This window comes from Hypanus sabinus, chromosome 10 (assembly GCF_030144855.1).
Source record: "Hypanus sabinus isolate sHypSab1 chromosome 10, sHypSab1.hap1, whole genome shotgun sequence".
NCBI lineage: Eukaryota > Metazoa > Chordata > Chondrichthyes > Myliobatiformes > Dasyatidae > Hypanus > Hypanus sabinus.
In genome coordinates, this window is record NC_082715.1 from 83,293,041 (window position 1) to 83,307,314 (window position 14,274).

The following is a 14,274-nucleotide window of genomic DNA, read 5'->3' on the forward strand; positions in this document are numbered from 1 at the left end:
GTCTGAAATGTAAAGATTGGCTTAATTTGTCACATAAACATCAAACATATGCAGAAATGCATCGTTGGCATCAACAACCAAAATGTCGGGGGATGTGCTGAGGGCAGCCTGCAAGTGTTGCCATGCTTTTGGCATCAACACAGCATGCCCCACCTTACCAACACCAAGGCTTTTGGAATGGGGGAGGAAACCCACCTGGTCACAGGGAGAATGTACAAACTCCTTACAGACAGTTGTTGCTGTAAACATTCCTGTAACTGCTACGCCCCTCTGCTGCCCCAGGTAGAACTTCAAGGGTCAGGGAAACAAACAAACTGGGGTGAGAGAGTGACCCTTAAAGCTAAGAAAGGGAAGTGGTAAAGCGGATAGTGAGAGGCTACTTCCACTGCCGAGACTGGGTCAAAAAACTGGAGCTGGGATTATGAGGGGTGGCTACTGGATGCTTGACAATCTGGTGGTTGACATAAATTTAGAACTCTATTTGGTATACTGCAATGGACACGCGGACATGAGCTGACCACAAGCTGTCCGAGGTGACCATGTGACTTACAAATGTGATAAACATCTCCTGTCTATTCTAATTATGGTAGTGTAGTGGCCAGGATAACTGCTCGTAGCACCAATGATTGGCAGATTATAATAACTGCTCCTGAACCTGGTGGTGTGAGGCCCAAGGCTTTTGTACTTCCTGCCCAATGACAGTAGCAAGAAGAGAGCATGGCCTTGGTGGGAGGGGTTCTCGATGACGCATGCTGCTTGTAAATGTGCTCAATGTTGGAGAAGGGCTTTCCCTGTGATGGGCTGGGCTGTATTCATCACTTTCTGTAGATTTTTCCATTACTGGGCATTGATGCTTCCGTTACCAGGCCATGATGCAACCAATTAGGATACTCTCCACTGTACATCTATAGAGGTTTGTCAAAGTTTTTGGTGCCATGCTGAAACTACGTAAATTTCTGAGAAATTAGAGGTGTTTTGGCAGCTTCTGCATGTAGATCTTATAAATTACAGCATCTTAAATATCAAGAACACCACAATAAATACATAAACAGTTAATCTTTTTTCCTCTTAGAATGTTCAGCCATTCAATAAAATCAGTAAAATGTAACGTCTCTGTTCTGCCTGATCCCTGTATCCTCAGGCAGAAGATCTATTGATCTCAGCATTGAATGCATTCACCAACAACACACCTAGCCCTCTGAGGATGAGATGTATAAAACATCACCTCCTCTTGGTAGTAGCAATAGTGCAATCACTCGAGTCGAGTAAGATGTTCTCCTAAGGGGTTGTCTGTAGGAGGGTCCTCGTGTGGCTGCAGAGGCTGATCCAGGGTCTACATATTCTGGTGCAGTGTGGGCAAGAGTAAGTGGTGGCTGTGGTTAGTGGTTATGTCTTTTTGGTTCAGTCACTCCTCTCACAGATGCCGCTTGTTCTCTGTGGCACAGCGGAGGTTGTTCCAATGTAGCACAGCTCCCTCTTGAAGAGATTTTCTCCGGGAGTATGTGTTGAGTGCAATGTTTTCCCAGTTTTTAGAAGTAATGTTGAATTTCTTCAGGCTAATTTTGATGTTATCTTTGAAGCATTTCCTTTGCCCACCAAATTAAACCCACCTTCCTTCAACTGGGAGTAAATGGTTCGTGAGACATCCAGATGACATGATTTATCTATTGGAGCTGGTATTGCTTATCATGATGGAGATGCTTTTCCTATCAGCGTCTTCCACTATGCTGGTGTTAAGTGCAACTGTCCTTTCAGCTGATCCTCAAAGTCTTTGGAAAGGAATTTGGGTGGCATTGTTCCTGGGCTTTCAGGTGCCTACTGTAGGTGGTCCATTAACGTAAGGACGATTGCTCTGTAGACTAAAAGTTTTGTTTGGACCTGTAGGTTGTGGTCTTCAAAGTCTCTTAATTGAGCCTATGCAACATTAAGGAAAAGACCACAACCACTCCTCTCAGTACCAAGTACTCATCCCCCACCCCTTAAAGCCCCTTTGCCAATTCAAGATTTTCTAAACATAGGAAACTGCCTCTTGAAACAGATTTTATACAAATGGTCTCTGTGGCTGTGTCTACGTGGGGTTTACAATTACTTTATTAGACACTGGAGAGTTTGTATGTAATCCAGAAATAAAGACTACTCATGGAGTGAAACAGTACAGCTTACAGCCATGGTTGTTAATCAATTTACCATTTGCATCCCTCGCAGGCCTTCGATGAACTACGGAGAGCTGAGCAAAACACCTTATGAATATCTCACTTATGGTTATCCCTGTGGGCAGAGTTACTTGTCAGTGAATACAGATTCTCTGTACCTCACTGATCATTATTACAAGGGGTAATTCCTGTAACAATTCAGGACACACTTCTTGTGATGTTCATTTTTACATGTTCCTGCCACGCATGCGTGCCTTTCAGTTATATACGTTTGAAGAGCGGCACTAAGGAATGATTACTTTGCTGGAAGCCAGGTTGATTTCCCAGCCATGTGACAATGAAACATCTGTATCATTCTCTCTTCTCCTCCCTCCCTCTCCAGAACACAAGAGCATAAACCCCAGGCTCAAGGGCGGCTTCTCGCCTGCTGTTACCAGAATGGAGCTCTCTTACACTGAAAGAGTAACTCTTGATCTCCAAGTTGTGCCCTTAACTGTGTAATGAATATTTCAATAATATCTGAGCAATCTTGTATTAGTTGATTAAGCATTCTTGAATTTGAATTGACTTTATTACTTACATCCTTCACATACATGAGGAGTAAAAATCTTTACGTTACATCTCCATCTAAATGTGCAATTATAGTAATTTATAATAAATATTATGTACAACAGGATAGTCAATATAACATAAAAATACAGTTGCATCAGCATGAATTAATCAGTTTGATAGCCTGGTGGAAGAAGCTGTCCCAGAGCCTGTTGGTCCTGGCTTTTATGCTGCAGAACCGTTTCCCTGATGGTAGCAGCTGGAACAGTTTGTGGTTGGGGTGACTCGGGTCTCCAATCATCCTTTGGGCTATTTTAACACACCTGTCTTTGTAAATGTCCTGAATCATGGGAAGTTCACATCTACAGATGTGCGGGGCTGTCCGCACCGCTCTCTGCAGAGTCTGGCGGTTGAGGGAAGTACAGTTCCTATACCAGGCAATGATACAGCCAGTCATTGTGACCCTATAGAAAGCTCTTAGAATTTGGTGGCCGATACCAAACTTCCTCAACCGTCTGAGGTGAAAGAGGCACTGTTGTGCCTTTTTCACCACACAGCGGGTTATGTCCAGACCACATAAAATCCTCAGCGATGTTTCTGCTGAGGAACTTAAAGCTGTTCACCTTCTCAACCCCAGATCCATTGATGTCAATAGGAGTTACCTGTCTCCATTCCTCCTGCAGTCCACAACCAGCTCCTTTGTTTTTGCGACATTGAGGGAGAGGTTGTTTTCTTGACACCGCTATGTCAGGTTGATGATTTTTTCTCTGTAGGCTGCCTCATTATTATTTGAGATTAGGCTAATCAGTGTAGTTTCATCAGCAGATATAATTAGCAGATTGGAATTGTGTGTGTGTTTAAATAATTAATTATGAGTTATATATAAAATAAGTTAACTGGTGATGTCATCACGCTACCACATGATGCGTTAAAAGTAAAAGATGATACACCAGTATTTTCACACTCCTGCGTCTTCCTGTGAAGTAACTTAATGTTTTGAAGTTACACAACATAACACCCTTGAACTTTACTGAACATATCTACTTGCACTGCATTTTCTCCATATCGGCAACAGTATATTCTGCATTCTCTTCTCCCTTTACTACCTCAAAAGTAATTATTTAGAACAATCCATTGTAAGGAAAGAGTTAAATTTGATTCCACCTTGGTACATGTTAAAATGTATAACGCAAAATGGAGGTTTGTAAGACAAAATAGTGTCATCTTGGAAGACGGTATTGTCCTTTTGCTCCTTACAGACTGTCTGTCTCTATGTTGAGTGCACATCGTTAAGATTTGATACTAGTGAAGAATATTTTCTCTGTTTCTAAGTTGTGTGTGTTGAAGCATATAAAAAGGGGAAATCTCTCTGTGCAAGTGGGAATCTTTCTTAGGCTGGTTCGTGACTAATGCTAAGAGCTAAAGATAGAGACAAGAACATCAACAGAGAGAAAGAGAATAGAAAAGCAAACAGTCACCTGTGGTTTCTTGGGTCGTATATTGTGTGGTGTGAGTATTGTTTCTTTTACTATGTAACTTTAATAAGGTAACTTTCATACACACAAGTATCCTCCGCTATCTGAAAGTAGAGAGTTCCTATGAAACCTTCCGTAAGCTGAAATGGCGTAAAGCGAAGAAGCAATTACCATTAATTTATATGGGAAAAATTTTTGAGCATTCCCAGACCTAAAAAATCATACCAAATAACACATAAAACTTAAAATAACATATTACAAACATATAGTAAAAGTGGGAATGATATGCTACTAGCGGAATCAACAGTAACATTGGCAGCTTTCAAGATTCTTTCTCTCTGCATGTAAATAGTATGAATGTTGGACGCAGGCATGTTCAACGCATGCACAATTTCATTCACCAAGATCGAAACGCTTAATTACGTCCAGTTTTACACTAAGCACAACACCCTCACGAGCTCTCTTAAGCTTTTCTGATACCTTAGGACACATCTTGCTAACGGATGCGCAAAATAAATCGAGATAAAGCCCTCTCACTGCTCAGGGTGTGCGGTGCCTCTATAAGGGCTTGCTGCAAAACAAATGCTGAACGTTATTTTTGCCTTTTTTCGCAAAAACGGATTTCTTTGGGTTAGCGAAAACAGGTACTAATGTAGGTCTTTCGTAAAAGCGAAGTGGCATAAAGCAAACTTTCGAAAAGCGGGGTATACCTGTATACAGTACCTCTTTTGTTTGCAAACAACCTCTTGCTGCTGAATCAGAAAAGAACTAGAAATGAAATTTTAAAATTATCTTTTGTTACATGTCTCTGGATGACATGTAAAGCAAGAAAGCTTTTTGTTGTATCTGGGTATATGTGACAATATTAAACCAGTACCAATCTCCAACATGCTGGCCCTTCTGATCAGCAGGGCCTATTCTCCCAAAGGGCACTTTTTTCTTTCAACACCCCAATGCCACCACTGAGTACTCACGTATTCGTCATAGGCATCCTCTTCTGGTGGAGGTGGAGGTCGATAGCCCACAGCCCCTGGTCCTCCCCTCCCTCGGGGTGCTACAGTGCTCCTGCCTGCGTGGGGAGGTAGGGGAGCCCCGCGCGCTGCGGGTGTAGCTCTAGGAACCGGAATTCCCCGTCCTGGAAGAAGTGCACTGGCACGTCCCCTGGAAAGAACATGGGAACAGTTTACATATGGTGAGGCTGACATTAACTGGCCAAACCTACATTCTGGGAAAATTAGTGTTGGTCTGCAGCTCAGAATCTGAATCAGATTTATCATCACTGGCTTATCTTGTGAAATTTCTTGTTTCGTGGCAGCAGTAAAGGGCGAAAAGTTGCAAAATTAACCAAATAAATAGCACAAAAGTGAGGTAGTGTTCATTGGGTCATGGACTGTTCAGAAATCTGACGGCAGAGGGGAAGAAGCTGTTCCTAAAACAGAGAGTATGTGCTTTTACACTCTGTGACGCTGTTGGATACCAGCTAGTTTAGGGGAGGGGAGAGGACAAAGAAATAAAACCCACTCCCGGAAGGGGAAAGGAGCAGAAACCAGTTCAGAGGCAGGTCAGTATTTGAGGGCATGGAGTCTTATGGAGACCAGAGCAGATGAGGTTCCCTGTACAGAAATTCTGCAGGGAACAGCGGGAATTTAGTGAAAACAACATTGTGAACACTTTTACTGAGCTGACCTTCATATTACCTGAAACAGTGTCGAAATAGAAAATGCTAGAAATGCTCAGCCAGGCAGTACCTGTGCAGAAAATAAAAAGAAAATGTACTGAGGAAAGGTTTTGGACCTGAAAATTTAACTCAGCTTCTCCTTCCACAGAGACAGCCTCAGCTATTGAATATTTCCAGCATTTTCTTTTTTTTCAGATCTCCAATAAAACATTGTGGTGATGATTTTAACCAACGATCTCCCTGTATTAACTGTTTAACAATTCCGGTAGCATAATTGGTCATTTATTACACCCACATCAAGTAATATAATGAACTTGAAACCTTATGTTCAATAAACGCTAAAAACACTTAATAGTAGCAATAAACTCCAGTGAAGATACTGACACATATCAATTCAGAATCAGGTTTAATATCACCTGCGTATGCTGTGAAATTTGTTAACTCTACGGCAGTAGTACAACGCAATAACATGATAAATATAGAAGAAATGGAATTATAGTAATAATATATACATACATTGAATTAAATTAAAATATGTAGTGCAAAAACAGAAATAAAAAAGTAGTGACAGGGTTCAAGGGTTCAAAGTCCATTTAGGAATTGGATGGCAGAGCGGAAGAAGCTGTTCCTGAATTGCTGAGTGTGTGCCTTCAAGCTTCTGTACTTCCTTCCTGACAGTAACAATGAGAAGAGGACATCTCTTGGTTGGTGGGGATCCTTAATGATGGAAGCTGCCTTCCTGAGGCACAAGTTCTTGAAGATGTTTTGGACACTACAGAGGCTAGTACCCATGTTGGTGCTAATTTTACACTTTCTGCAACTATACTTTGATCTTGTGCAGTAACCGCCCCCCACACGTACCAGATGGTGATGCAGAATGCTCTCCACGGTAGAAGTTTTCGAGTGTTTTAGGTGGCAAACCAAATCTCCTCAAACTCCTAATGAAGTACAGCCGCTGTCTTGCCTTCTTTACAGCTGCATCAACATATTGTGGCTACATTAGGCTCTTTGAGATATTGACACCCAGGAATTTGAAATTGCTCACTCTCTCCACTTCTGATCCTTCTATGAGCATTGGTTTGTTCCCTTGTCTTACCCTTCCTGAAGTCAACAATCAGCTGATTGGTCTTGCTCACGCTGTGTGCAAGGTTGTTGCTACGACACCACTCAACTAGTTTATATACCTGGCTCAGTATCTCAACCACAGAGGATGACAGTGTGCGTGTGAAGCTTTTCAACACATAGCTAAATGGAAGGGAAGAACTTGCTGCTTGTTTCAGTGTGAAAGAATGAACACTGTGTTTACTAGTGTTTATGAAGACGGTCAGAAAATACAGGCATGAACATGTTCACACAAGTACACACTCACATGTACACACAAAAGATGCTTTCAATCACACACAAATGCACAACTGGGTGAGTATGCATACCATATGCATGTATACATGTGTGCACATGCACAATTGCATATATACTGTACATATATGTATGCACGGATGCACACAGAAACAAGCGCATCAATGTTCTCACACAGGCTCACACAAACAAACACTGTGTAGAAACGAATGCCAGAAGACAAATACATTTATTAAATGTAATAAAACACACTTTTTCATCATTTTATCCCACAAACTTTTAAATGGATTCCTCTTTTCCTGATGAAATCTACACACAGACTTATCATGGGGCTGTTGTGGACACTGGACCTCACCAAACACTGAACAATTCTATTCACTAGACCATTCTAGACACTCAGCCATTCTATTCACTAGACCATTCTAGACACTCAGCCATTCTATTCACTAGACCATTCTAGACACTCAGTCATTCTATTCACTAGACCATTCTAGACACTCAGCCATTCTGGACACTCGGGCATTCTGTTCATTGAGCTATTCTAGATATTGGGCCATTCTAAATACTGAACTAGTCTGTTCACTGGGCTATTCTGGACACTGGGTCATTCTAGACTCTGATCAATTCAGGAAATTAGGATATTCTGTTCACTAGGTTATTGTAGACACTGGAACATTTTGACACTGGGGTATTCTGTGCTGGGCTTGACTGGACACTATGCCATACTGTTCACTGGGCCATTCTAGACAATGGGTCAGTCTGGTAACTGAGCCATTCTAGATACAGTCCATTCTGTTCACTGAGCCATTCTAGGCACAGTCCATTCTGGACACTGGGTCATTTTAGACACTGGATCATTCTGGCCAATACACCACCTAGACACTGAACTGTTCTAGATATTGGGGTCTACTGAACACTGGGTCCTTCTTCTGCTCCCAGTATACAGGGAGCCTGCTGTTGGTACAGTGGTTACTCCCCTTCATGAGGCAGCAGGGACTATTACCCAACTAGGACCAAGACAGCATCGTATGGAAGGATTGGACTATGTAGTAGTATTCAGTGCGATCTTCTAGAATTGTTCAATCGTTTGAGTGGGCCAAGTTTTCCAGATGCCTTTTCCTTATTGCTTTATTTTCCAGGGAGCGAGATGGGAGATACTTGAATAAATCAGAAACTGTGCAGGCAGCTTGAGGGGTCAACTGATGACTTTGCTTTTTCGAGGTTTTGCTTAAAACTCCTCAGAAAAGTGCAACACACCAACCGACTGTTAGGATTCCCTGGCCCATTATAAGTCAAAGGGGAGGAGAAACTTTTTGGATGATACTGAGAATTAGATGACCATCAGGAGTACAAAGGCCCTGTCCAGGCAGTGGAAGAAACATACCTCTAGCCGCAATTGTGGAGGAATCTGCCCTTCCAACTCTGGCCTCCTTCGCCACTTCCGAAACACAAAACCAGCGTGCAGGTCAGTCATCCCTGACACTGACAGACTTACCTCACAGTGGGTGTGAGGGGTGCTCGAAGTCCTCGCCCACGAGCTCCCCGCCCTCGACTCGAATCTTCTGAACCATTTAGGTATGAGAGTTCCCTCAACTGCTCCTGGCGGATTTCATCATTATAATCCTGCAAACAGAAACAATAACTTTAACTTTCACACTTGGCTGTTCATCTTGTATTTTTCAAAACACAAAAATACAACTGCAGATGCTGTGGATCAAAGAATATGTACACGATGCTGGAAGAACTCAGCAGGTCAGGCAGCATCTGTGAGAAAAGAGTAGCCAACGTTTCGGGCTGAGACCCTTCATCAGGAATGGGGGAGAAGAGAGGGCCGAAGCCCAGTAAGAGAGATAGGGGAGAGGGTAAGGCCTAGAGGTGCCAGGTGGTTTTGGTAATTCCAGTAAACATGTTATTTTAGTTCAGGTTTCCTGAGGATTTGGATGGTTGCTGTTTGCAGCCATTCCTGACCGGGTACTTTCCACTTCACAGTTTCGCTAATATAACCATCAGCAATGACATTAAATTACAAAGGTCTCCTTAATATTTAAAGGCTATATCAAGACTAATGCATGATTAGAAACACAAGAGATTCTGCAGATGCTGGAAATCCACAGTAACAAACATGAAAAGCTGACGGAACTCAGCAGGTCAGAAAGCATCTATGGAGAGGAATGTACAATTGACATTTAGGACCAAAATCCTTCATTATGATTGGAAAGGAAGTGGGAGAAGCCAGAATATGTGTGACAAGTCATTCGGACTCATGAGGACTTTCCATAGATGCTGTCAGACCTGCTGAGATCCTCCATCATTTTGTGTGTGCATGATTAGAAAACAGTTTCTTGTTCATGATCAGGAGACTCTTACAGTCCCACTATCCAAGATAAACAGGATAAGCTATCTGAATAACTACTGCCCAGCGGCACTGACGTTCACCATCATGAAGTGATTTGAGAGGCTGGTCATGGAATACATTAAGTCCAGCCTCCCAGACAACATCAACCCACTACAGTTCACCTACCACTGAAAGATCCATCCTGGGCCCAGCATATTGATGCAATTATGAAGAAGGCACCGAAGACCAGTGAATTTCTACAGACGTACCATGACTGGTTGCATCACTCTCTGGTATGGAGGGGCCGATGCACAGGATTAGAAAAAGTTGCAGAGGGTGATGGACTCAGCCAGTTCCATCATGAGCACCAGCTCTCCACCATCAATGGCATCTTCAAAAGCGATGCTTCAGGAAGGTGCCATCCATCATTTAGCACCCTCACTATCCAGGACATGCCCTCTTCTCATTACTACCATCAAGGAAGAAGTACCTGAAGGCACACTCTCAATGTTTTAAGAACAACTTCGTTCCTCCCTGCTATCAAATTTCACAATGGTCCATTAAACCATCAACATTACCTCACTATTTTGCACTCTTTTTGCCCTATTTATTTTTTATATTTACTTACTGTAACATATAATAATTTTTATATCTTGCATTGTATTGCTGCTGCAGAACAAGTTCCTAGGAGTGAACATCACCAATAGATTGTCCTGGCCCAAACATATAGATGCCACAGCCATGAAAGCTCATCAGTCCCTCAACGTTTTAAAGAAGTTAATGAAATTTGGCATGCTCCGTCAACGCCTATAAATGGTTATTGGTGCACCATAGAAAACATCCTATCTGGATGCATCACAGTTTGGTATGGTAACATGACTGCAGAGAGTTGTGGACATAATGGAAACTAGCCTCTCCCTCATAGACTCTGTCTATAGTTCTTGCTGCCTAAATAAAGCAACCTGCAGAATCAAAGATCCCACCCACCCTTGAAAACTTCTCTTCTCCCTTCGCCCATTGGGCTGAAGATACAAAAGCCTGAAAGCTCATACCACCAGGCTCAAGGATGACTTCTATTCTACTGTTATAAGACTACTGAAAGGTTCCCTTCTATGATAAGATGGACTCTTGACCTCACAGTCTACCTCATGATCTTGCACCTTATTGCCTACCTGCACTGCATTTTCTCAGTAGCTGTTACACATTATCTGCATTCTGTTTCACCTTGCTCTACCTCAATGCATTGAGTAATGATTTGATCTGTATGGACAGTATGTGAGACAATCTTTTCACTGTGCCTCGGTAAATGTGACAATAAAAAAACCACCTAAAAGTGAGGGTTGATAGGTTCTTGATTCGTGGGGTGTGGGACAAAGAGTATGGAGAAATAGCAGAAGAGCAGGATTCAGAAGGATAATCACTCAGCCATGATTAAATGGCGAAGCAGATTCAATGGGCTGAATGGCCTAATTCTGCTCCTATCTTTTCTATGGTCATTTGAACTAAAATAACCATTTAGCCTATCTAGGTTATGTTTGTGATTCTGCTCTCAAAAATCTTTCTCCCATCTGTTTCATCTTGTTCCGACAACAAAGCGTTTCATTCCTGTCCCTCTAATCCTCCCTTTCAATCAGGGGCTCCCAACCTTTTTATGCCATGGATCAAGACCACCAAGGACAGGGTCTGTGGACCTCAGGTTGGGAACTACTGCCTTCATGCTCATTTGCTTGAACTACTTCCTGTGGCAGCAAGTTCTGCATTCTAAGCTCTTATTGGAAGAGAAGATACTCCTGAATTTCCTAGAGAGAGAAAAAAACCTTCAGTGCTGGAAGTCTGTTAAATAAAATGAAAAAGGAAGAAAATAGACAGCATGTCAGAAACAAGGTTAATGATTCAAGTCCATGGTCCCCAGTCCAGACATGAATATGTATACCCTTTGTCCACCCACTACAGCTCACATATTTTCAGGATTCCTGTCAAACATCATAGAATATTCTTGGGGTCACACTGCAGTGATATTTGCTTCTAAAATACATTCAGTGGTCACTTTATTAGGTACACCTGTACACCTGCTCATTAATGCAAATATCTAATCAGCCAATCATGTGGCAGAAACTCAGCGCATAAAAGACATGCAGACATGGTCAAGAGGTTCAGTTGTTGTTCAGACCAAACATCAGAATGGGGGAAGAAATGCGGTCTAAGTGACTTTTGACATGGAATGATATTTGGTGTCAGAAGAGGTGGTTTGAGTATCTCAGAAACTGCTGATCTCCTGGGATTTTCAAACACAACAGTCTTTAGAGAATGGTGCAAAAACACAAAACAAAAATCCAGTGAGCAGCAGCTCTGTAGTGAAAGCACCTTGTTCAGTGGAGAGGTCAGAGGAGAATGGCCAGACTGGCTCAAGCTGACAGGAAGGCGACAGTTACTCAAATAACCGTGCATTACAGTAGTGCTAGGTAAAAGTGCATCTCTGAACACACAACACATCAATCCTTGAAGTGGATGGGCTACAGCAACAGAAGACCATGAACATACACTCAGTGCCACTTTATTAGTACAGGAGGTGCCTCATAATGCGGCCACTGAGTGTATAGTTCTATAAACTTCTGAATCCCTTCTTTTCTATGGTACAGTACAGTCCACTTCACTTTATTTCCACTTTTCTCTTCACTTTAGGAGGCCATTCAGACCACTGAGTTCATGCTGGCTCACAGAGCAATCCCATTCCCACAGTTATTTTCTCTAAGATCTCTTTCTGTCAACAACCAATAACCCCTCTTCTCTTCCATTCTCTGATATGTTTGGGGCTATTTTCAGCGGCCATCTAAGCATACATCTTTAGGATGTTGGGAAAAAACCAGAGCATAGAGAATAATGGAGGTCGGGATTGAACCAGGAATGCTGCAGCTGTGAAGCAGCCCCCATTTTGATTTAACTTCTCATTCCAATATGTCGATCTACAGCCTCGTCTACTGCCACAATGAGACCACCCTCAGGCTGGAAGCATAACACCTCACATTCTGTTTGGATAGCCTGATGGTAGGAACATCGATTTCTCTAACTTCCGGTAATTTGTCTCCTCTCCTTCCTCTCTGTTTTTCCATTCCACAATCTGGCTGCCTCTTTTCTCCCTACTTGCCCATGACCTCCCTCTGCTGCCTCTCCTCCTTCCCTTTCTCATAGGTTCCATCCTCCTCTCCGATTAGATTCCTTCTTCTTCAGCCTTTTACCTCCTCCACCTATCACCTCCCAGCTTCTCACTTCATTTCCCCTCCTCCACCCACCCACCTAGCTTCATCTATCACTGACAGGCTTGCACTGCTTCCCCTCTCCACCCACCTTCTCATTCTAGCTTCTTCGCCCTTGCTTTCAAGACCTGATGACTAGTTTCAGCCTGAAAGACTGAATGCTTATGCCTTCCTTAGATGCTGCCTGACCTGCAGAGTTGCTTCAGCATTTTGTATGGACAGCTCTATGAGTAGTACCACTGGGCTGCCCTATTTCAGCAGAATCCCATTTGCAGGCTGTTTGCTACCAGAACCTCATGTGAATAGATGATGCAGCCCAACACATCTCATATCATTTCTATTTATATTATATCATTATGCAGTCTTAACCCAAAATGCAAGCAAAAATAGCCTGCTAAAGCTATTGGTTTAAAAAGCTACAACATTACAAAGCTATAGCTCTGATAATGAATGGATCTGGGATGCAAATGATAAAAAACATGCTAAAAGGGGGCTTCAAAATATTATTAATCATACAAATAAGGACTTATAATTTACAATACGTATAAAATTAGTGAGTGATCTACGGTTTGGAAGGAAGTGTTTGATGTATGAGACCCAATTTAGCAATGTTTTAATCTTATGGAATGACACTAAAGGAGAATCTTTGAAAAAAATAGACACAAGAGATTCTGCAGATGCTGGAAATCTGGAGTAACAGATGAAATGCTGGAGGAGCTCAGCAGGTCAGGCAGCATCTATGGAGAGGAATAACCATAGTTGACATTTTGGGCTGAGACCCTCCATCAGGAATGGAAAGGAAGTGGCCGGGGGGAGGTGTGGGGGGAGAAGCCAGAATAAGAAAATGAGAGAAAGAGGAACGAATACAAGCTAGAAATTGAAGCCAGGTGGGGCAGGGGGGAGAACTGAGATGCTGGGAGGTGATAGGTGGAAGGGCTGAAGGAGGAGGAATCTGATAGGAGAGGAGAGTGAACCATGGAAGAAAAGGAAAGAGGAAGGGTAATGATAGGCAGGTGAGGAGAAGAGGTAAGAGGGGAGTCAGAGTGGGGAGTGGAAGAAGAGGAAAAGGGGTTCGGTGAAAAATACCAATAGTTAGAAAAACTGATGTTTGTGCCATTTTAGAAACATAGAAAACCAACAGCACAATACAGGCCCTTTGACCCACAAGGTTGTGACTAACACGTCCTTACCCTAGAAATTACTAGGCTTACGTATAGCCCTCTATTTTTCTAAGATCCATGTACTTATCCAAAAGTCTCTTAAAAGATCCTATTGTATCTGCCTCCACCACCTTTGCCGGCAGCCCATTCTACGCGCTCACCACTCTCTGAGTAAAAAACTTACCCCTGACATCTCCTCTGTACCTACTCCTCAGCACCTTCAACCTGTGTCCTCTTGTGGCCACCATTTCAGCCCTGGGGAGAAACCTCTGACTATCAATGCCTAGGATCAACACCTCTCAACATTTTATACA

The 14,274-nt window shown here is 42.6% G+C and overlaps 1 protein-coding gene across 3 annotated transcripts in view; it reads right to left on the reverse strand.

Moving 5' to 3' along the window:
- Window positions 1-14,274, reverse strand: part of khdrbs2 (KH domain containing, RNA binding, signal transduction associated 2) — a 565,375-nt gene that overhangs the window by 201,749 nt on the left and 349,352 nt on the right. For all 3 annotated transcript variants that reach the window (XR_009514410.1, XR_009514409.1, XM_059982275.1), the window contains exons 5-6: window positions 8,707-8,834; window positions 5,152-5,338 (exon numbers count right to left, since the gene is read on the reverse strand). Coding sequence is in view for 1 of the 3 variants with exons in the window: in XM_059982275.1 (XP_059838258.1) it covers window positions 5,152-5,338; window positions 8,707-8,834 (315 nt within the window). In the remaining 2 variants the exon portion in view is untranslated. The remainder of the gene's footprint in view (window positions 1-5,151; window positions 5,339-8,706; window positions 8,835-14,274) is intronic.